This window comes from Brachyhypopomus gauderio, chromosome 4 (assembly GCF_052324685.1).
Source record: "Brachyhypopomus gauderio isolate BG-103 chromosome 4, BGAUD_0.2, whole genome shotgun sequence".
Taxonomy (NCBI): Eukaryota; Metazoa; Chordata; class Actinopteri; order Gymnotiformes; family Hypopomidae; genus Brachyhypopomus; species Brachyhypopomus gauderio.
Genome location: NC_135214.1, coordinates 29123723 through 29147705, shown reverse-complemented (window position 1 = coordinate 29147705; position 23983 = coordinate 29123723). Strand labels below are relative to the sequence as shown.

The 23983-nt window shown below is 48.0% G+C and overlaps 1 protein-coding gene across 3 annotated transcripts in view; it reads right to left on the bottom strand.

Annotated features, from left to right (window-relative positions):
* ptch1 (patched 1) overlaps positions 1 to 20084 on the bottom strand; it is a 49206-nt gene extending 29122 nt beyond the window's left edge. For all 3 annotated transcript variants that reach the window (XR_013130532.1, XM_077003615.1, XM_077003616.1), the window contains exons 1-12: positions 19517 to 20084; positions 18303 to 18495; positions 8092 to 8281; positions 7847 to 7916; positions 7657 to 7748; positions 6179 to 6377; positions 5900 to 6021; positions 4859 to 5006; positions 3125 to 3256; positions 2846 to 3001; positions 2569 to 2667; positions 626 to 751 (exon numbers count right to left, since the gene is read on the bottom strand). Coding sequence is in view for 2 of the 3 variants with exons in the window: in XM_077003615.1 (XP_076859730.1) it covers positions 626 to 751; positions 2569 to 2667; positions 2846 to 3001; positions 3125 to 3256; positions 4859 to 5006; positions 5900 to 6021; positions 6179 to 6377; positions 7657 to 7748; positions 7847 to 7916; positions 8092 to 8281; positions 18303 to 18495; positions 19517 to 19684 (1695 nt within the window). In the remaining variant the exon portion in view is untranslated. The remainder of the gene's footprint in view (positions 1 to 625; positions 752 to 2568; positions 2668 to 2845; positions 3002 to 3124; positions 3257 to 4858; positions 5007 to 5899; positions 6022 to 6178; positions 6378 to 7656; positions 7749 to 7846; positions 7917 to 8091; positions 8282 to 18302; positions 18496 to 19516) is intronic.
* Between the last annotated feature and the right edge of the window lie 3899 nt (positions 20085 to 23983).

Sequence of the window (23983 nt, the reverse complement as noted above, 5' to 3'; positions counted from 1 at the left end):
GGTTCCAAGAAGGAGGCCGGCCCTGCCTTGCTTAGCCCCGCCCCCTAGTGGCCAGTGGGCAGCTCCCCTGCCCACACCACACCCTCCTGGCCCAGTTCCACAGCCAGGCCAACACGAATCAACGGCAGCTGTTTGAAAGCTCACACACACACACACACAGACATAAACACACACACGCTAACAATGCTAATGCACATACTAAACCTGCCACGCTCAGATGCCCTTTAACAACCTCCCACACAGATGCCACAGAACACCCCCCTCCACAGGATTCAGTTACGCGTGCTCAGGCCGCGGTCTGGACGCATGTGGGCCGTACCACTAATCAGACACAGTCGGGGGAGTTACGGGCAAAGTCAGGCGTCAACCTGTCACACGCTCAGTTTGCTGAACGAAATCAATAAAAGTCGCCTGCAGAAACCTGGAGCCAATGAAGGCTGAAGGGAAGACCCCACAAGCACCGGCACACATGCGTACGCACAGCCCATTTGCCAACACAAAAGAAACGTGGGTTTAATAAGGACATGGCAACCTCCTGCAGAACTCAGCAGCTGCAACATAGAGACATTCTGAGTTTTGAGTAAACACACACACACACACACACACACACACACACAAAACATACCTGCAGGGAAAAGGCCCGCAGAGCTGGGATAGGGATGAGGGCGGCCATGAAGAAAGCAGTGATGTTGCTGATGGATGTCAAAGCCACACTGGCCCCTGTTCTCTTCAAACACTCGCCCGTACGGTCCTGCAGTGTGCACAGATACGTGGTTAGAAGCAAGTTCACACACACACACACACACACACACACACACAAAACAAGACGAACACACGCAGGCTGGATCTGAGCGTGGGAAAATGCACTTCCATCATAAACATCTCATCCAATATCTAAGACAGCTTATCCAGCGGTGGCGATACGGAGGGACGCAGAACGATCTTTTCTTCACCCGTTAGAGACTCGAGTCGCTTTGCGAGACGGCCACATCCGTGCGAGATAACCCCAGACCTGCCATGACGGCTTAATGAGCTGAAGCCCTGTTGAAAAGCCTTTCCGTTCTAATCCACCATTATGTGGCTCTTTCTGAAAGGGGGCAAATGAAAAAAAAAAGGTGGGGGAGAAAAGAGATCGAGCTCCCTCCTTTTCCTTATCCCTCGCTCACGGAGAAATATTTTCCATGGAAGGCAGGAGATAGCTTCTTGAGCAGAGGCACAAGGGGCCACCGCGACCTGATTGGCTCATTGTCTTGTTAGGATAAGCTCTCTTCATTTCAAAGCCATTCAGAGTGTTAAGGAGGATAAGAAACTGTTCCAAACTTACACCCACCCACACAACCACCCACACATGCACACACACATATACACACACACACAAACTCACACACACAAGAGGTGGAGAGGCGGGTGGGAGAGGGGTAGAGTGGGAAAGGGAGAGGTTGAGAGTAGACGAGTGTGTGTGTGTGTGTGTGTGTGTGTGTGTGTGTGTGTGTGTGTGTGTGTGTGTGTGTGTGTGTGTGTGTAAGGGGGAGGCGCAGCAGTGCGTGTGTAGCTCGGAGGACGTGCAGGACCACACAGAGCGAGCGGGGAGTCAGTTGGGCGGAGCGCACCATTCCCGCGGGACGCTGTTTACTCTCCACACAAAAAGGTGCAGCAATGCACACAAACATGTCCTGATACATGTCCCAACGCAACCTGAACCCTCACCCCCCCCCGGACATACGCGTGCTCACACACACACACACACACACACACACACACACACACACACACACACACACACACACACACTACCTACGACTACAAACACACCACAACAGGTAATGGTACAGTCTCAGGTTCCTGACGAAGTACATGTATAATGTCTCACTGGGTTGCACGTACCCATATGGACATGAATGAACGCTTATGTAGCAGGCTAAGTTGACATAAGCACACATAGCTGCCTGTACAGAGCTCAGAGTGAATATGAGTAACACATGGGAAATGTAAATACGGCCTGCATGGGCACAGCAGCGCGTCCAGAGCCCCCCCCCCCCCAATCTAACACACATCTACGTGCAAATGTGGCTTTACCAGCAAAGGATCGTGTGTCCCCCCCAGGGGCCCTACACCCAGCCTGGGCACCCTGTGGGCCATCACGTGCCCCTCTGCCTCGCTACCGCACATCAAAGTCCAGAGGGGCCGGGCTTGACTTCCATCACAGGCTGGGACAGGCACACACACACACACACACACACACACACCCACACACACACCCACACATTCCTTCACGCGCTCGAAAGCACAATGGTGCAGCGCGGCGTTGACTCTGACCAGGGCCCCTAGCCGTCCCGGGCCCCGGGAGCAGGGCGGCTTGTCTCCACACAATCTCACACGCGCGGGTAAAGGCGAGCTGAGATCGGGGCGGATTAGCGAGCGTCGGCCGAGCTGTATTTATTTGTGTCGCTGTGTTTTCTGGGGGAGATGAGGGTGTGATGGTGAGTGAGTAGAGAGAGTGAGAAAGGGAAAGGGAGAGAGAGGGAGACAAAGAGAGAGAGACAGAGAGAGAAGGGGGGAGGTACTCACCTCAAAAGGGATTCTCTTGTTCTGGCCAGTCTCACTGAAGGCATGAGCGAGGAGAAACACATCGTCCACTCCCACGCCAAGGGCAAGGAATGGCAACACCTTCACACACACACACACACACACACACACACACACACACACACACACACACACACACACACACACACAGAAAATACTAGAAAACATCAGCCCACCATCAACTGTGATGTTTGTTTGTGCGAGTATGTGTGTGTGTGTGTGTGTGTGTGTGTGTGTGTGTGTGTGAATGTGTGCGTACCTGAGTAGTCGCGGCGTTGAAGGAGATTCCGATGAGGGAGCAGAGGCCGAGTCCGGCGGCGACGGACAGGGTGACCAGCAGCACGCCGGCCAGCCCAACGGCCCCCTGGGAGCGGGCGCAGTCCCAGCGCAGCATGGTCAGACATGCGTACGCCAGCTGCACAGAAGAGCCAGACAAGCAGCCCTATCAGCACCCGGGCAACACGCCCAGCCCCACCCCCCTGTGCCTAGCCCCGCCCCCCCCCGTGGACGAATCACACGTAGACGAATCACAACCTACCATGAGCAGGTAGCCGCTGGCGATCCGAATGCCGCTCACACTGGAGAAGGATTTGAGGATGTCTTCCAGAGTGGTGGTGGTGAAGGTCAGGACCTTCTGGGAGGAGTTGATGGACACACTCTGCTGGACCTCCTGAAGACAGGAGCAGACAAGGACAGACAGTCAGGCCTGGGGGTTCATAAGAGATCTGAACAATCATTCCACTGCAACCTAATTCAGCTAGAGGTACGACCTCTAATTAAGTGTGATGTTTTCAGTTTTCCAACTGTCACCGTTTAAAAGAAACAGCATTTGCATGTTTCTGTTCCAATAAATTCACTATACCAAGCATATAATCTGAAACAACTGACAGCTCCATCAAACCACCCACAGACATAGACATAAACACACACAGACACACACACACACAGGAAAACAAACATTCAGGCGCTCACACAGACATACTAAGGGGGTAACCGTATGCCAAGCAGAGGTCAGGGCTTAAACAACCCAGACCAGATGATGTCACACACAAGCCACCAATGGGACAGCAGCTGTGAAAGAGATTGAGCGCCGTGTAGGTTAATGTGTTCCAGACGGGCCCCCACCACACATACACCAGCAACTCACTCACACTCACACACACACACACACACACACACACACACACACACACACACACACACACACACACACACACACACACACACACACACACACACACACACATGCCTGGTTGGGACTAGTACTACAAAGAGATCATATCTTCAATGGGCTCACTCTCTACCTGACAGAATACCGCTGGTATGCTTCTTTTGTGGGACTGTAGAACTCGTACTCCACCACAGAGCCAAGCATTAATCCACCAAAACCAAGCATGAAAAACATGTTCAGGACTTAACACTGACCCCTACACACTCCCAGAGAAAGCGGATTCTCTCTTTGGCAGTCAAAATGTCACATGTGTGCTAAAAGAATATCCAATACCATAACAGCTCTGCGGTGTATACAGTAAGGTTGACTCTGGGGCGGTGGAATCCGAGTGGCCTGCCTTAAGCGCCCACTCTGAAGATCTGTGACCTTTGCCGACCCTGCAGATGCTCCTCCCCACATTCACACATAATGCAGGCGTTAATATGGAGGAAAAGAGGGGACTAGACTTCCTTTTGAAGCCCCAAACAGCTGGGTCCTAACCTTAAGGGTGAGGGTGAGTGTGGAGAGAGAGAGAGAGAGAGAGAGAGAGAGAGAGAGAGAGACTGGAATGCACACTTTACTTATAACTTGGGGTGGAATGCTTTCACATACACACACACACACACACACACACTCTCACGCAGAGCTTGAGAAGGTCACGTGAGTGGATGTGCTTGAGTGTGTCGAGGCTGGGCGGGACTTTGATGTAGGCCGATAAATTGGCATTTGCATATTGGTTCCAGGTGGGCCCGTGCTTGATGAAAGCTCCCATAAGCATTTATGTCATAGTATGTCAGAATAATTCATATGTTACATGGGATGACCTTTTTTCCAATGTAATGTAAGTAGTGAAGTGCATGTGATTATGCGAATGAAAACAACCACAGGCCTTTCCTCACTGTTCAGTTCTTATCAATGCCACAGTGGAGTTTTAACCGCCCCTTCTGTATTTTAAAAGCCTTTAAACGCTCCCCCACTAAAGAGGCTGGAGAGCGACCTTGTGAGGTTTTAGCTCGCCGTCGCCCCCTGGGGGTGGGCAGATAGAACGCCGGGGCCTTTTACCTCGGAGTACCTCCTCTGCCAGGCCTCTAGGATGGCGGCGGCCTTGTCCTCATTCCAGTTCAAGTGCGACACCTCGTTGTAGCCCTTCAAGTGCTCGTACATCTGCTTCGGGGTCATGAGCTGGAACATGGTCTGCAGAGCCTGAGCACTGAGGGCAAGGAGAGGAGAAGGACGAGACATAGGAGAAACGCGTGAGACGTAGGAGGAAAGCATGAGACGAGAGCTCGTAGGCAGGCACAACATACTCTACAGCTCCAACCCTAACCCCTAACCCCTAACCCCAATCCCTAACCCCTAACCCCTAACCCCTAACCCCAACTCAAAGTACATATTCAATTTGTGGGTTTTGCGCTTGTCCTCACTTTTCCAAAACCCGAGTACAAAGAGAAATCTGCTGCAATACCACAGCCTGTCGTGACCATATGACAGCCTGTCGTGACCATATGACAGCCTGTCGTGACCATATGACAGCCTGTCGTGACCATATGACAGCCTGAATTGCTAAAGAGCTCAGCTTTGTCCAACAGAGCACATACTCCCTCAAGTGGACTTCTAAGTACCCTTGTTGTGAGCTGAGCACTTTCCAGGTTCGTGCAAGCCGTCTCTCTGTATGCTTTCATCCCTCCAAACCGCAAAGCGTCCTTGCCTCCTTCCTTAGCTGGTGTACTTTAACATGTCCGAGCCTCAGCTCCGTCGCCCTGCCCTATCTAGCCTGATCTCCACAGGTGGCTGACCAATAAGAAATGGCACATTAAATGCACTCACTACAGGGTATCGTGACGGGGCGACCCCCTCGTGACGGGGGGACCCCCTCGTGACGGGGCGACCCCCTCGTGACGGGGCGACCCCCTCGTGACGGGGCGACCCCCTCGTGACGGGGCGACCCCTCGTGACGGGGCGACCCCCTCGTGACGGGGCGACCCCCTCATGACGGGGCGACACCCTCGTGACGGGGCGACCCCCTCGTGACGGGGCGACACCCTCGTGACGGGGCGACACCCTCGTGACGGGGCGACACCCTCGTGACGGGGCGACCCTTACCTGAGGAGAACGCCGCTGTGGTTCTTCTCAGCCCCTCCTACGATAAGCTCCTCCTGCCAGTGCATGTACTTCTTGGAGATTCCATGGCAACCTCCGGTCAGGATGCGGGCGATGTCCAGCGGCTGACACAGACAAGAGCAACGTCAGCGTTGTCAACTGCAACTCGAGAATCTTGGGACACGCTGACCACTCACAAAATGGCTGCTTAGGGTGCGTGGTACCATTGCAGCGTGGTTCGTTACAGGGTTCTCTAGGCGCGCACGTCGGGTCATGGGTTACCTTCGTGGAGTTCTTGTTGGGAGCAGACAGAGGGCAGTCTGGGTCGGCGGGGTCGATGCATGGCCGGTCCATGTAGCCGTGGCCCACTTCAGCCTTGACCAGCATCTCCTCCCAGCTGTCCACCAGGTGGGTCACGGCCTTCAGCTCTGCGATCAGCTCCATCGGGTCAAAGTTCATCCACTGCAGGGGGGGTCTGCCACTGCGGGGGGAGTCCAAAAGCAATCGGCCTCAAACCAAAGTGGCTTCTACCTGCATTTCACTCGAGCCCATCTGATCCAGCACGTTTACAGCTCAGAGACGATCTGATTATGAGAACCCAGGGGGACCCAGCCCTCCGTGGAGGAAGACTTAGTCATAACCACCTTTGAAGTGGCAAAGCGCCGCCATGGGCAACGCGCGTGCGAACAGATAAAGGACGACTTCGGCTAGGCAGAAGCCGTCGGCGGCCTGCTCCGGGCCTGGCTTCTGTCTCGCACGGCGGTGGCAGCATTAAAGTGCAGCTCGGGTTTCAGACCGCGTCTTTAATGACAGCCCTGCATGACGGAACTGGCCCGATCGTCTGAGCTTTATCTTGGATAATTACACCAAGCTGCTGGTGCCCCTCACGGCCTGCCACACCCCTCCCCCCCACACGGCTAAGGGCCTTTTGAAATCTCTCAGCACTGCTCCGGGCGCTGTGGTGCCACCTTCACTGTCTCGTCGCTGGCCTGTTATCACCGTCTCTCCGCTCTCCTCTCACACTCTCATTCCATCCCTAGGTCTTCACTCTCTTTCTCCCACTCCACCATCCTACACTCCAGCACTTCAGCTCACCAAACAAGCTATCTTTCCTCTCCTTCTCTCTATCTCTCTCTCTCTCTCCCTCCCTCCCTCTCCCTCTCTCCCACCCACCATCCTTTCAAAGCTCCTCTGGCTGGCCCTCTGTGGCTCAGACTGCATTGTATGTGCCTAACTGGGCTTGGGTCATTATTCCAAGTCCCCCAACCAGAACACAGTAAGATTCGTATTTACTGTTTGCAATGGAGGGTGAAAAATAAAGGGAAAAGAAACAGGGGGAGTGAGAGGGAGAGAGAGCTTCTCTCGTGTGGGGGCTTCTCTGAGATGGGGGATACTCTAAGGTGGGGGTTTCTCTGTGGTGGGGGCTTCTCTAGGGTGGGGGGTTTGTCTTGACCAGAAAGGCATCACAACAGAGGCCTTCAGAGTGGACCGCCACACCTCTCACACAACACAGCAACACAACGTTGGCAATCCACCTCATCCCCATCGCTGCTCACTCACTCACACACACTTCAATATCAGGAATGAAGTGTGTATTTAGAGCTTTTCCCTCCATCTCATTCACCTTTCTGAGGTATTTTTGTGTTGATGTCATTTTTTGAAATTATCAGACGAAATAGATATTAGATCAGACTCCTAAACGCAAAATAAATTAATAAATAATCGAAACAGATGTGAAACAATCTGAAACCGCCACTTACGAGAGGTAGGCTATGCCTGAATGTAGCTTAGCACCTTCCCAAAAGCAGTCCAGAGGCGTGATGATCAGACACGGATGTAGATTCTCAATGATCTGGAACGACAGAAGCGTCAGGTTAACAGAGGCCAGCCCCCGTGCCAGACAGAGCTTCTGATCGAGAGCTCACGCGATGCCCAGCCGGCAACCCTCACCTGGTAGGCTAAATTGTTTTCCGTGACGAGTTCTCCTGATTTGTAGCATAAATGTTCCAATTTCCATTTCCTGAGTGGAAGATTGATAACAGTGGAATTTGTGTCGTGAACATAGAGCAAAGAAAAAAAAAACAGATAACAAAAGCGCACGAGCGAGGGTGGGCGTGTTTGTATCGTAGCCGTGCACTCACAGCCCCTCCCAGATGTGGGGGCGGGACCCGGCCGTTTGGCCGGAGGGGTCTTACCTGTTGTACATGGAGACGTGCACACGGCTGGCCCTCAGGGCCGAGTCCAGGTGCTGCTTGAGCGCCTCGGCCGTCAGGATGCTGGCCCCGTGTTGGCGTGGCGTCTGGATCATCAGCTGCGGGTTGTACATGGCCTCCTGGCCGATGTTCTGCCGTGTGTACCTCAGCTCCTGGTTCACCCTGCCGTCCACTGCGGAAGGAACGCGAGACAGAGAGAGAGAGAGAGAGAGAGAGAGAGAGAGAGAGAGAGAGAGAGAGAGAGAGAGAGAGAGAGAGAGAGAGAGAGAGAGAGAGAGAAGAGGAAGAACCAAAGCACACAACGGTTTATTTGTAGTCTCGCTTCTCCCGTTCAAAAATAACAAAAAAACCCAAACCCAAATACATATATGTATATGTTGATTATTATCATGGTAGGCACGTAGCAGTTTGGCATACAACAAGAAGACACACACACACACACACGCACACACACAGCAATAAAAGCACAGTGGCAGCAGAGTGCCAAGGGCCAGTCGGCAGGCCAGCACGAACTCTGCGACTTGCCATTATGTAGAGGAAGTGCATTAAACTGACAGAGTGCAACTCCGTTCTACTCTCTAGAGCTTTATCAAGACACACAGACCGTAGAAATGGAAAAGCAACCTCACCACCTAATTTTCAACCTACACTATTAAAGAGATATTTGCCTAAACCATTAAACCACCTATGAATAAACCATTCTATTGGTTTTAACGGCTTTGGCTTGCATGTGTACACGCATATGTGCTGCAGCCTCTACCAGGCATGCATGACTGATGAGTGTAATCAGTGGCAGTGTGTGTACGCTGTACGTGTGTGTGTGTGTGTGTGTGTGTGTGTGTGTGTGTGTGTGTGTGTGTGTGTGTGGTGCTCTATTGAGCTTGTGCAGTGCAGTCCTCATGTGGTACACCTAAGAACCCTTTCAAAGAGGCCCCTGGCTGAACGTAGCCCGGGTCTGGCCCGTGGAAGCCACCACCTCTCCCTACCGGGCGGCCCGAAACATAAGAGCGCTCCTCTTTCAGGTTCAGGGAGCCGGGAGAGGGGGGCTACTGAGGCGGTGTGAGCCAACATCTCCAACCACACAATGTGGGGCACTCATGCAGGAAACCAGACCAATTTAGAGCAAACACATCCACGGCAGCACCATCTTTTACCATTAAAACTCTTATTAACAGTATATTAATATACTCCACAGCAATGCTCAAATTACATATCCATAGCTACTTTGGACGTAATTAAAGCTACCTTCATTCTGGAGGGTATAGAGGGGATGGGTTAACCTACACAAAGGGTTTGCAGGGATTATATAACATTTTGCCCATTTCCGTGGAGAAGTCATATCAAAGCTAAACCTCCACATTCTCCCTGGTGATAACCTTAGCTATTCACAGTGCCGTCTGCTCTAATTTTCTTAAATAGTATCCTAGTGCATAGGCTCCAGTTTCAAAATCATAAAAAATTGTTACCAATTTTTGATCAAAGTGTAACTTAGACAACTCTTTTCTTTTACAAGTCACCTCCCTACGTATGTGTGCTGCTTTTGAGTGTAGGGGATGTCCTGGAAGAAGATGATGCTGAGGAATCTTAGTCTGACAAAACAAGACGCAAAATCTTTTATTGGTTAACCTGGTTTACTTCTAATGGGGAGAGTCGTGGTGAGCTGCGTAAAACAATATGTTGCAATTTATAAACTTTAATCGAATTGAATTTAATTTAACAATGGCTTTCAGTTCAGAAGACCAGCCCAAGTTGTGTGTTTTGAAGCCATTGTAACCGAATTAAAGATGAAAATAACCATGCATTTCTCTGAGGCTAGACCACCCAGTCGGTGTGGAAAGACGGAGGGAGAGGAAACGTCTCCACGCATTAGGCCAGCGTGCTGGAGCCTTTCTTCCAAGGCCCAAAACACACTCACATCTGATCCTGTTTTAGGTGCATGTTTATAATATCCATGATTAATCGCAGCTTCAACCAAACCCGAGCTTCGTGTCTACATGGTGGCCGGGGCCAGGTCGATTATGGCCTAAAATGGCTTAGCGTGTTCCTTATTTGGAGGCCCTGGGAACACCAACGGCTTTCTGCTGAAGGAGAAAGCAAAGGCAGCGCATGGTTCTTGTTCAATGGAAAATCCACGGACGCACAGCGGCGAGCTTCTCTCGGGATGACGGCCATGTCGAGCGGGTCCTGGACGCGGAGAGGCACCTCAGGCGACAGCCGGGGTTTCCCCGGGGAAGCGGAGAGGGGCCCGAAACAAGGCAAGCCACTAGTTTAACGGAGAATTGATGCCTGTACAGTGCAGGAAATGATGTGTTGTAGCTGGAGCCCCGATAGAGCTCTCTGCTCTTCTAGAAGTGGGGTCCCAAACGGACCAGTTGCAGGTGTGAAGTTAATTCCTGCTTGTCATCACGGCAAAAATATTGTGGGTGTGTATACAAAGAGAGAGAGAGAGAGAGAGAGAGAGAGAGAGAGAGAGAGAGAGAGAGAGAGAGAGAGAGAGAGAGAGATGTAACTGAGCAGAGGCAGCAAGAAATGGAATGCTTTACTTGATGTCTGTTTGAAAAACTATTTATCACAATATTTTTTAAGAGAAATCAAAGATGCTAGCTCGCGCTAAATGCAGTTCCCTAATTCCGGCTCTCGAATACGCGTAATTAGGGGCTGGGCAAAATTAGAAACATGAAAGAAGCTAATGCCAAAAGTGAATAGCAAAGCCAAATGTAGGAGTAGACCACAAATTAAAGCTCATCTTATAGAAAATATCAAAATTGAGGAATGTCTTCCTGAGGTAAAGGTATTTTCATAAGAGATTTTAGCAAGAGATCCCATGAATACATTATTGAAACCTCCAAATGCAGTCCAAACAAATTACTTCAATTCTACAGTTCATGTTCTGAATGAGAGCTAGCTAACCTCATCACAGGCCAACTAACCATGTCAAGAGCTAGCTAGCCACATCAGGAGCTAGCTAACCACATCAGGAGCTAGCTAACCACATCAGGAGCTAGCTAACCATGTAAAAAGGTAGTTTACCACGTCGAGAGAAAGCCTCACAACGGACAAGCTAATGTTCTGCGGCAGATCTCCCAAAATGCAAAGCCTATATATGTGTGGTGAGCGGTGGTCGTAGGGTTCTCCAAGACACACCTAGCATTACGCTGCTCCCAGGAAGGAGGAGAGGTCCCACGTCAAGAAGGCTGGCTGGCATGGTACTGCCACCAGGCCTACCTATACAGTATATGCATGTACACAAATTGCAGTGATGGTGATGTCAACAGACATTTCAGTAGACCATCAACGACAAACTTAAACTTAAATTTGCCCTCTACATCTTTGGAAATCCGGTAGGCTACTTCTACCTTTGGGTTCTCACATATTTGCCCGTGTTAGACCTGGTTGCATTATTAGATGTCTGCATGACGTATTTGCCCCCCCCCCCCCCCCCCCCAAGTGGAGAGGGACAGAGAGAGAGAGAGAGAGAGAGAGAGAGAGAGAGAGAGCTGAGTGAACTGGGTGTGCATGTCAGTGTGTGTTTGAGCTTGAACCAGGCCCATTCACTGTGTTGCATAACATTAACCCCTGAACCTCCCTTTCACTGCTGGGGGGGGACGTGGATTGGAAGGGGCCTGCCATCGCCCCCCGGTTTTCAAGCTTTGCCCCGCCATTCTCCCCATTCAGCTGCACAGTGGCTTTTGATTGGCCTGCCTGTGAGGGTAGCATGGGGCTCCTCACAAAGAATACCCCCTCTTCCACACACACACACACACACACACACACACACACACACACACACACGTGTGCATGCACACGCACACCCCACACCACTCACCCTCCTCCCGAACCTAGCCGACTACGGCAAATCTGGCCAATCCTGTGTCTTTTGGAGGCTGTGGAGGAAAAGGCGGTGGTGCTGGCGTGCAGCATTCTGGGGGAGCCAGCGACGCAGAGGGTGGAGGGGGTGTGGGGCGGGGGTGCCGTGTGTGGCACTGGAGGCACAGGGAGGCACTTTTATGACTGTGTTGCGGGCGGGATTAGCTGGATTAGACCCCAACTCAGAGAGACCCCCTGCGGTCACGCGGAAGTCCCCGAGCACCGCAAGCTCCCCTCTCCCTGGCGCTGGCCCCCTCGCCGCTCGGCACCAACCCCGCCCCTGATGCACTCACGCCGTGGGCACCGCACGGCTACGCCCAACCGCCTCCTCCTGCACCGGCCTGCGACTTCATCCCATCTCCACCGTCCTGCTTACACCACCCTGCTAAGACGGCCCTTGCTGAGCTACTGTGAGATTAATTAACTTCATTAAAGATTAAAACAAGACTAAATGCTGGCGACTTAGATGACGCAAAGCAGGAAGCATGATTTTCCACATCGATAATAATTGATAAGTTATCTATGTAGTCGACTTCTGTTAGTACTAAAAATGTACTAAGGACTTGTTACTAACATTATGCTGAGTAAGTAGAGACTGGGTTGAATCCACAGTGACGCTGGCAGAGAACTAGCCTCGCATACTAAGTGTTGTGCCCACACACCATTCGGCCAGCGAGCACTCCTCCGTCTTTTCAGAGCTTTCTGATGCAGAGGGGGAAAAGTGGGATGTGATCTCAGTGAAGGCGGGAGCGCAAGAGAGCGATTGAGAGGTGTGAGCGGGCGAGAGAGAGGGAGAGGGAGGGAGAGAGAGAGAGGGACAGAGGGAGAGAGAGAGAGGGAGTGAGAGAGAGGGACAGAGAGAGAGAGAGAAAGACGTTGAGCGAGAGAGAGAGAGAAAGGGAGAGAGAGGGAGGGAGAGAGTTCCTGACCCGCAGCTGTGGCACAATGCCCCCGAGCAGCCTGCCCGACCCCTGACACAAATTTTACACCGCAGCTGCCATTTACTCCACACTGCATTACCATATGTATGGCCCGCTCTCCCCTAATTATGCTAATCACCTGTCCAGATCCGCGCCCCCCTAAAAAGGGTGTATTTAGCAGTCCGCTGCGTACAAATGCAGCTTACTGCAATCCAGAGATGTACATTCAGAGCGCCCTGAATGGCCAGATTTTTCCACGTTGCTGGCTTCATTCAGGTCCCTTACCCTGAAGAAAAAAACTATTCAAATGAACTAGATCGCACAGCAACAAAAAAAGTAAGCAGAGAATATATGTGTGTGTGTGTGTGTGTGTGTGTGTAGCCAGAATTCTGAGGATTCTTAGTGTGCACCTACGCAAACACTCGGTGAGTTCCAGCAAAATAAGATATCAGGAGCAGCAGGCGTCCTCGTGTCCTGGTGCTAGTGGAGTAATATTCTTTACAGTCATTAGCTGTCTGTTCTTCAGCTGCATAATACTACATTATCATATTTCATCAAAACAAAGCGCAAACAATATCGATCATTTTGTTCTCTGTTCATTTGCTGAAGCTGTGTAGAGAGCTTCACTGTTTAATATCCAGAACTGATCGATGGTAACCACATGATAAAGTGTCTGCTTTTAAACAAGACAGACACATTTCAACAAGTGCAAAACAAACAAACAGAATTCCCTCAAAGTCATTTGGTCATTGTTACCATCAATGTCACTGTCTTTCCCAATAGAAGAAAAGGTTTTCCACCTTAATACTTTAATAAGCAAACTGGAGTCCGGTTCACTTTGCCTGTACAGTGTCAAAACGTCTGAGCAGAACTCTTAAGATAGGAGGTTTACGATGTCTGTGTTCTAGCGTACGGCCAGAATTAACTCAAGCTCCAGAGTGACGGAAAAAGAGAGGGAAAAAGCCAGCCTTATAGCCAAAACACAAATAACACTATAGCTAGTATGCAGCTTCCACTAGACTCCCTCTCCCTGTGTCTCTCTTCCTCTCTTTCCTAACCCCTCCGCCCCTTGGCCACCGCAAGAGGGAGAGAGGAGAGGGGGAGGGCCGGACCACCCGGCATCCGTGGCAAGACACAGTGTTTACATTGCTGTGCTTCACTCTGTAATACATCTGGCATCCCAGGGCTGGACTCCCAAGAGAGGAGGGGTGGGAGGGGGAGGGGAGGGGTAGTAAGGGGAGGGAGGGGGGGGGGTGAGGAGAGGGGGTGTGAGGAGAGGAGAGCAGGGGGAGGGGCTGCAGCGAGGGAGAAATGTTTCGGAAGAAAAGCGAGGAGAAGGAAAGGCAGGGGGCAGGAGTAGGTGAGAGAGTGAGTGAGTGAGTGTGTGTGTGTGTGTGTGTGTGTGTTAAAGAGAGAGTGTGAGAGAGGGTGTGTGTGTGTGTATGTGTGTGAGAGAGAGAGAGAGAGAGAGAGAGAGACAGAGAAAGAGTGAGGAAGAGAGAGAGACATTCTGGTGTCTCTGGTTTTTGAATAACACCAGGCAGAGGTATGCAGAACATAAACACAGGACTTGGAGTGCTGTCAGAATGCTGCTTGTGAATGGAGCTCCGTTTGCCCCTGTCTTCCACACACGGGCGTCTTTTTCAAACTCTTTTAGCAACTTTAGGGCAAACCTTTTATAAACACGTTGGAAGGGAAGTTAAGGTAATACACCCTAAACCAGTATCACCTGTGAAGAGCACATGGTAATCATAATGGTCTGCTATTCCACTTTGCTGGTGAGTGATGACTGTATGTGAACACAAAGCTGCAGGCCAGATTTCTGGTCCACCATCTATGTTACACCACATTAAACTAATATGTTTCTGGAGAGGACAGTAGGCTACCAACCAAAGAATCCAGAGCTGTACAGTTTAAACCACTTCAAAAGGGATGGAGTTGAACAACAGAGAAGTCAAGGCCCAAAGAACTGGAGGCCACCCATCTTCATCCTGCCCCAGCCTCGTCCTCCTCCCCGGCCAGCTGAAGGCCTGATGCACAGAGGGCCACGCCCACTTCTCCTCCGGCCCCCACGGGTGGCGAAGCTTTTCCTCAGAGCGGGGTAGAGGTGGCATGCCGGGGCGGCTTCACCCACATTAAACCAGCACATGCCCCTCAGACCAGCTCCTCGTGGCCGGAGCTAGCAGGCAATATGATCTGGTTTAAGAGGTTATGTTGCCCCTGCTGGTTTTCCCTGGATCACATAAAAGTGCTTTAATATCACACCAAACCTGTGTAATCGATGGACGCTCCAGAAACCTGCGACGGTCATATTGATCACTATCACTTACTACTGCCCTCTGCTGGGAACATCTAATACTTTGCTGACTGGCTCATAATTATAAATGCTGTTAAAACTATTAAACAAATATTGCATAATGGTGTCTGTTCTTTTCTTTGTAGTATTCTCTCGAGCCATCTCTGGCCCGGGTTGCAACCCCTCACTCTACACCCGGGTCATTCAGCCAGTATCAGATGAGCTTTTAAATAGTGGTGTCTCCACTTGATGACCTCAGGTCCTGAGGGACAGAGCCTTGTAGCCCCCTGTTTCATGACCTATACCTCCACCCCCTTTTCAAAAGAATGGAGCAACCCAAACCTCAGTATCTCAGTGATTTCACTTCAGGGGCAGTCCCTCGCAACCAACCAACCAAGGGCGATGGCCTACAGGAAGGCAAATGTTTATGTGAAACTGTTTTAATTAAATTCAGACGGCACTGGTATTTTCTTTAAAAAAAAAAAAAGAAGAAGAAGAGGGAAAAAGTGTGTTTTTGAAAACCTGGAATGCCAGAAATAAGCTCATATAGTTGTGAGCTCCAGTGCGTGACAAAACCTTCCCTTGTTTTCCGCTTTATGGTTGTCTGATCACTTGTAAACATTAAAACTCTGACAGATTTTATGCATCTGACCACTCAAACTGCCCAAATCACACATTCCTAAAGTGTTGACTAGCGCCGCAGTGCTGCATTTAAGTTAAATATATCCTGTGTTGGTTTCACCGCTGTGAAGAAACTGCACCGTGCTCACAGACGTCCACGGGCCCGCGGAACCGCCTGTTCTGGGTGGGAACGGACGCCTGGCAGGTGGCAGTCTGAGTTTGAGAGCAAGAGACACAAGCCCTGACTCCCATATTTCTGAAGCACTGCGTGGGGGAGTCCTCGAGCACCTTCCTGGTGCACCCCAGAGTCGTAGTGATTTTAGAGTGATTCAGATTCAGAGTCTAGATGCTTGTTTATACTTGAGTGGGTCAACAGTAGGATGGCGAGCCTCACACATGTGCCAGCAACGCTAACTTTTATATTCCCTTCATGTGGCGCTTATTCTGCATGCTTTACTTGCAGCCTTATATCCTGGGTGGCGTGCATGCGTAAACCAGACGTCCCATCAGACCATGAAAGAAAGACTTGCAGCAAAACATTTGACAATCACCTTCCTTTTCTAAATGTTTCTCACCTACTTTCCTTCACATGCAACATATTCCATATCGCAGCACGTTGGCTTGGCCTGCATCTTCCTTCCAGACTATGTCAAACACCTTCTTAACAGACACACGGCTCAATCATCAGGACGCAGAAACAAAACAAAAACACCCTGGATATTATAGCTTATTTAAGAGCAGAGGAGACCATGGAAGTGTGATCCACATGGATCTTAACCTTAAAATTTGTAAAGCAACCAAACAAATTATATTTGTTGGATCACATGGTCCTCAATGGCAAACGATGAAAGCTGAGATGAGATCACGCCTGAATCCCATTCAAGCTGAACTTTAAGGGGAAGGTGTGAGACAAAAGCTCCGTGGCTGGGTCATACAGAGGTCGCCAGAGAGAGAGAGTTCCAAATGAAACATAAACACGCATCCTAATAGACACCGGGGCTGACATCTCCCAGCTCACAACCCCGGACAGCCAGAACTAATACATCCCTCAGCTGTGGACCTTAATCCAAACAAACAGATTTTGATGTTCCTGCATCTGGCAGCTGTCATATCTCCCCGACCTGAATCTGCATGGGGGTGGGGCATATGTCTGCAAGCTGCAGTCGCAAGACACCTATTACCTACGTTTAAAGCAACAGTACCATCTGGAAAAATTATCAAAATTATAATACTAAAGATGGAAACAACTCAAGGAACAACATGATAACTACCAAGTAATTACAGCATTGCAACTTCAACTTCATTGTAATTTCAACACCTTTGTCTTCATAAAAGGTGAAGCTTGTACAACAAGGTCGGGTTCAATAAAACTTTCAAAAAAGAAACAACCCATGACACCTAAACTGTGTTGATTCAAAGCTTCACAACTAAAAGTAACACTTCGGTTTAAAGGCCATTAGGTGAAAAGATAATTTAAAAAAGGTAAAGCAGTGAAAAATTATCTAGTAAAACTAGCATTCTAATTATGAATTCATTTATTTTGTGAAATGCTATGTGTGGGTACCAACAGGATTTTGCTTTATTTCTGCATAAGTTAATTTATAATCAGCTTGTTCCAATTCATGTGAACTGTGAATTTTAATAGTATTTTATAAGTGAGGCTCATACTGATATGACATCAGAATATTCACAAATAAACTGAATACTCTTATGCAGTTAAGCAAATGCAAAACAAGTGGCCCATTTTTACTACGTAACTCAATCACGAAATGATTATTTTTGCAGATCATAAATATGTTAATGAAACATAACCTAGGCTTTAAGAGATTGGTGCTATCAAAAGTTCTCAAACTGTTGGAATGCTGATCAAAGGATCAACTCGCCCCTCCCCTATCCAAAAAATCAGCACCCGCTCTGTGGGCCCCAACATCTCACAACACTGAGTTATTCACGCAGTATAACAAATAGTTTAAAATCATTTCAGACTGCTCGTTAGTTGAAGTTAGACCTCTTTGAGCGTATGCGTTCAGCCTGTATTTCACTCTCTTCCTCCTTTAACCCTGAGACAAATCTTTTTGGAAAGTTGAAAGCTGTCCAAAAACAGGACCACACACAGCCCTGAGCAGCGCGGATCAGATTCAACTGCTGCAGGCAGACACACACTCGCACACACTCACAAAATGGCGGCTTTGACAAACTTTTCTCCACTAAAAACACATATTACTTTCTAAATAACATCGCAGCGATGTAAGAAACGCCATTTCGTCCGTGCACCCGCGAGATTCACTCCAGAAAGCGTGTATTAACCAAACGCGCTCAAGCGTGTGAAGAAAAATAGTATTTTTTCCACGTTTGATCTGGACCCTTGCCAGGCTCCTATACAATAAACAGTTCCTCCAGTCTGCACGACAGACCTCACCATCCCACCCAGGAGTCCACGTCCGTACGTGTGCTTTAAGGAAAACACTACGGGAAAATGAAATTCTTACCTTCCACCCAGAGTTTCTCCACGTCCGTTTCGAGATTGGCTGCCCTTAAACCAACAGCAAAAGCTCCAAATATTAAAAGGCCCACAACTAAAAACTTTCCACAGTTCTTTTGTATGTAACAGCCAAGTTTGAACAGAAGTCTTTGAAACTTCGCTCTCAGCCACAGCGGCGCTTTCCTCCCAGTCGCATTACCCTGCGAGACAAAAAGGGACCGTAGATTAATTCTCGTTCACTGAAAGGTGACTGTAGTTCTGTTTGAAAGAATCAGTTTGAAACATGTTTTGAAACATCATTTTCACAGTTCAACTGGTAGCTCACGTCGGACAGTGTGCGAAGAGCTGTATCGAGTGGGCAATAACAACACCGCGACAAGGCGAGTGGACAAAACCCCAACCATGAATGTGTTGTGCCTTTCAACGTTTTAAGATAAGTTTTAGATGTAAAAAATTAGTTTACAGCATGATTGACCAACTCATGTAGCACACATTCATCTAAGAATGATTATTCACGTATAGCCCACATATTTCGCCTCGTTTTTTTTCAAAAGGCGGACACCAGTTATCGTGTTTGTGCCACACACCGTCTCCTCGAAACGATATTTTGTCGCTACGAGGTGACAGATTCGCTCCGCGCGACACTGTAGCCGCGCGCGTGACAAAACTCTGTCACGCGCTACAAACGTGGAGGCGCACGTGGGTTACCGCTGCGCCGTATTGCCATAGGACCGCGGGACGCGGTGTGACCCGACTTGGGAAGTGGAGCAGCCATCACACAGGGAGTTACGACAATATTTGTGAACGGAAGAGGGCAGCCACATGGATTTTGCCTCAGCAGTACGGGAGGAAAACTACTCCCCGTGTAGATACTATCGCAAAAAAAGCCGCCCGTTCTATAATAGGTATGTTTGGAAGAAGTGGACTACAGCACAATTTGGAGAAATAGTCTTTATAGGGTCTTCAGTTCACGCATAGGTGGGGCTAACAAATAGTGGTATAGCTCGCCTCTGACAGTTATCCCGCAGTTAACGTGAATGAGCGTCTGCTGGAGACGCTAAACGAGTAAAGTAAAGCGGAGTGTCTCGTGAGCGTCTTTCAGAGACACCCCTATCGGTGCACGAGCTATCCCGTTACCTAGCGACTTCACCAAAGTTGGTGTGTCCAGCCCGTGCCCCCCACTCACTCTCTCCACATCAAATAGAGAAATAGCAAATGCACCTCCGATATCTGTTCCAACGCGAACGCGGCATCGCAATAACTCGGCCGCTGCAAATACTCCAAATCGGAGGCGGTTGCACGACTGTTCCCCCTAGTCCTCCGCGTTAACCCCGGCCGATCGGGCTCCCTGTTTTCTTGCTCAAAGGAGACATTAACAGCCGAGGCCATGTTGCACAGTCTGCGCTGGGCTTCTCGTTATCCACGTTAGTATATTCCCCCGTAAGCGTTCTTGAATATCCAAAGGAAACAGAGTTTCTCTCTTGATGTTCCCAGAACCACAAAGTACTTCATACTCCTGTTTGGGACGGCGAGTCAGAGTCTGCGCCTTCCATACCAACATTTCGTGATCCGGAGGTCTCCAACGATTCCCACATTCACCGTTTTCTAAAAAAATCTGGTTTCAGAAGGCAAAGTGGAAGTGGCGTTTTCCATACGAACTACAACGGCGTCGATCGCTCCGTGGTCGAAGCATTCTGTGCACTATGCGGCGCTCCTCGGGCCGCGGGACACGGCGATCTCCGAGATTCAATAGATGAGAAAAAAGAACACTCTCCATTCGGAGACAGAGGAGGAGGGGTAAGGCCAAAAAGAACCGAGATCCCGCCTCCAGGTCTGTCAGATGGCTGGAGTTTCTCGGATCTGATTGGTTCCAGAAGGGCAAAAATTACTCAGCAAACACGACTATTATTAGCTGCTTAGCAACAGCTCACCAAAGTAGAGGGACCACCCAAGACGAGAACTCTCGCGCGTGCGTCTCCAACTTCAGGGGAGTCTTAAAGAAGCGCGGCCCCTCTCTGTGTGTGCGCGCGCCCGCTGCTAGCGCTGGGCTCCGACTCAAAGTCTTCCAGGTTATTTTCGACGAGCGTATTGACTATTTACTACCAGCCTGCTTCTTTATTTAATAAGTGGCACAGAAGATTAGTGACCTGCATCCCTAACTGCATCCCGTCTCTATGGGCCTGCTTTGCGTGCTCGTTTCGCTGCGGCAGCTTCTAGTCATTATTATGTGTAGATGCATTAAATTATTCACGCAAAATCTATACGAGGGCAAACAAAACAAAACGGAACTGCGTTTAAACTGTGGCATTGTTGCACTGCTTTCACCGAACCAAATCTATAATTCTCAAAACATATTTTGTAAGACTATGAGATGGCCTGCTAAGGATTAGAAAAGAATTGCAGGTTTGTGTCGTGTTAATATATCAGAATGAGAGTTTTTGTACGCCTATTCCGATGCCTGAGTTGTATCTGCGCCACCTGGGTATCCTGGACGTAGGCCATTCTCAGAGCGCTGACTACTGGCTCCAGGGCAAAGGAAAATGCAATTAAGGCGTACTGTCTTTTATGATGCACAGGTGGATTACAGTTTTCCTGCCAAGTTCATGCCAAAACACGGAAATTCCTAGTCTTTTTTCATTAGATCAATTCCAAACATTGCCCGGTCCGTGTGTAATACACAGCAAATCGCGTAGTTTACAATGCGTGTACTGCATTCCGTGTCTTTCATGGATCCTGTAACGTTAGCATATGACATGCTAAATTATAACGATTCTAAATAGCTACCCGTCCCCATCTGACATCAAATTCTCCATCTTTTTCTAACGTGTTGCAAAAACAAACCCAACAAAACTTCACCACAATCTATTTAGCTTACTAATCCCCTACACAGCAACATCTTCCTCTTCCCATAGACTACATGGTCAATATTCTTTATCCATGGAAACGTTGAAACGTTGCATGCTCCACGATGTCACAGTTCGGGGTCCTTTGAGTTATAGGATCTCTCTTTAAACAGCCCTTCACTAGTTATGCCTCGAGCCCGGCGCGTCTGTCGCGAGACACGCCCATGCCTTCGTGTTTACTCTGCAGCACGAGGTCGTGCTTAATTATCTGGACGTGTTTGACAGACGTGAGGACTGCTCTGCCAGTGTTTACACTCTCCAATTTCCTCTGCAATCGTGCAGCTCTTGTATAATGAAAATGACAATGAAGAAAGTGGAATAAATACTTGTATCTCCAACTGGAAATATTTTTCCCCCTAAATGTATGCACATTCCTTTACTCAGCATGGTTGTTGATTCCCAAGAGACTTTTTTAAGAGGAGGACAACTAAATAGTGATTAGAAAGTGAAATAATCTGGGGAAATACAGCATTCCCCGATGCGCAATAGTTAAACTAAATCTGGATTTGTGATTTGAATATCTGTCACTTTTGAAAATTTGAATAACCGTAGTCAAAAAATTGGAAAATTATTTACATCAAGATGTTTCCCAATACATAAAACAGTATGTCAAATGACACAGTCATGAACAACAATGAATTAAGATGACTTATAATTTTAAAATATAATTTGTTACTACAATGATGGTTTTTGAGTGTAAGATTTATATTTGTTCCAACGATGCACCAGTAGGTCTCGAGTCTTACATTCCAATTGGAACTATGCACCTTTAAATTACTTTCATAGTAAACTAGTAAGCCTTGAGATTAAAGGGTAATTAAATATCATTCAAGAAATTTGGATAGCTAGATCTTCTGAATAGATAGTCTCAAAACATCGGTGTATGTCTCGACAAGCATAAACTCTTTGAGACGCTATAGTTTATTACTGATTATGTCCCTTTGTCCTTATTTACATTTAATTTTAAAGTTGGTAGTTTAGGAACATCTATTTTACACCAGTTTACTTCACTGTTAATAAGCATACTGAAATTTGAAAGTTTTTCCTAAGCTTAAAGACATGAAGGGCTTTACATGAGTAACACCATAGTATGTAAGCCAGTCAGTGAGGCCAGAGTTGTGGAGTATTACCTCCAAAAGGACTTTCTGTTCTTCAGACCTCCTCACATTTGCAGATTGGCAATTATAATGTAAACACAGCTGGTGGCAATATAAGTGAATTGGCTGCATCATAATCATTGTTTTGACTTCAGTTTGACAGGCAAAAACATATTATGTATACAAAATCATGAAGTTGATGGAGCACCTGAATGGTATATTGTTTCTGATAACACACTTTTATTATAATTTAAAATTTGAAGGGATATGTTGTGTAGACAGGTTTGCATTGTAGATGTGATAGAGTTACACTCTCTAAACATGATAGTGGAAGGAGTTTGGTGCTCCAGGCTGAGACTTGGAAAACACTGAATACTTTGGCATATTCCATAATCAAAAGAATCAAAATGTAAGAACGGTGTCACCTTCTCCGTAGTGTTTATGACTTTTGTATCTTTATCCACAAATTAGCATACACATACCTGAATATGGTCAAACCAATGTGATCTAATGAGTGGTCAAACTAATGTGATCTATGTGAATTCATAAAATTGGATTTGTATGAATAGTTGGCAAAGGCTAAGTTATAGACTGTATCTGGTATAGCATTCATACCTTCACATACAGCTTAATCTTTATGGACTTCAACAGCATGTTTCTCACTTGTAATGATTAGCATGCATTCTTATGAGATTTCACTGGATTACATCCATTGGTAATTCAGGGTTTAAAATCTGATTTACAGATTTACAGGCCTTCTACAAGCTACCAAACAGACATAATGGTTGAATAGCGATGTCATGGGGCTCTTTAAAACCTTGGTGAAAAGGTTTTTCCTGGTACATAACAGTAATAAATAAATGAAAAAAATCAGTTCAAATACAATGCAGCCTGTAAAATCTGATTCTCTATAGTGAAGGTTTGGTTGGATTTAAAACACAGAGTCCAATCCACACCACTGTGCACAAACTGAATTATATTCAGAATAGTTTTATTTTATAAAAGACCTTGGCCATGACCTATAGGGTTTGGGAGGTATAACATCAATGCCATGACCTATAGGGTTTGGGAGGTATAACATCAAGATCATGACCTATAGGATTTGGGAGGTATAACATCAAGGCCATGACCTATAGGATTTGGGAGGTATAACATCAAGGCCATGACCTATAGGGTTTGGGAGGTATAACATCAAGGTCATGACCTATAGGGTTTGGGAAGTATAACATCAAGGTTTGTATTTCCATGTTTATGCTTCATTGTGTCAAACTATGTTTTCATGTGTCTTTGGCCATTTTCGTCTTGCATAAGTACATAGTCCCTTACATCAGAAAGAATACAGCACAATGCAAAAGAGACAACTTTATATTTGGGCAAAAGCTCCTTCAGTTCTTTGTTTCAGTAGTTTATTTACTTCGTTGTCAGACACATTTATTCCAGGATCTGCATCACGGTATTTTATGGAACACCAAGTATGCTATGCAAGCCATATTCCTCCATTTTGGCTTCTGCCATGCATTTTGTGTATAGACAGAACTAACACTCTGAGATCTTTCAGATAGCCACTTTAGTCCCTGTTAAAAAGACTGGTGACTTTTCCAGCCTGTCAAAAGTGAATACGACAGCTTACTACAATCACAACCGTTGCTTGTTACCACTTGTTATGAAATTGCTTGGGCAAAGCACAA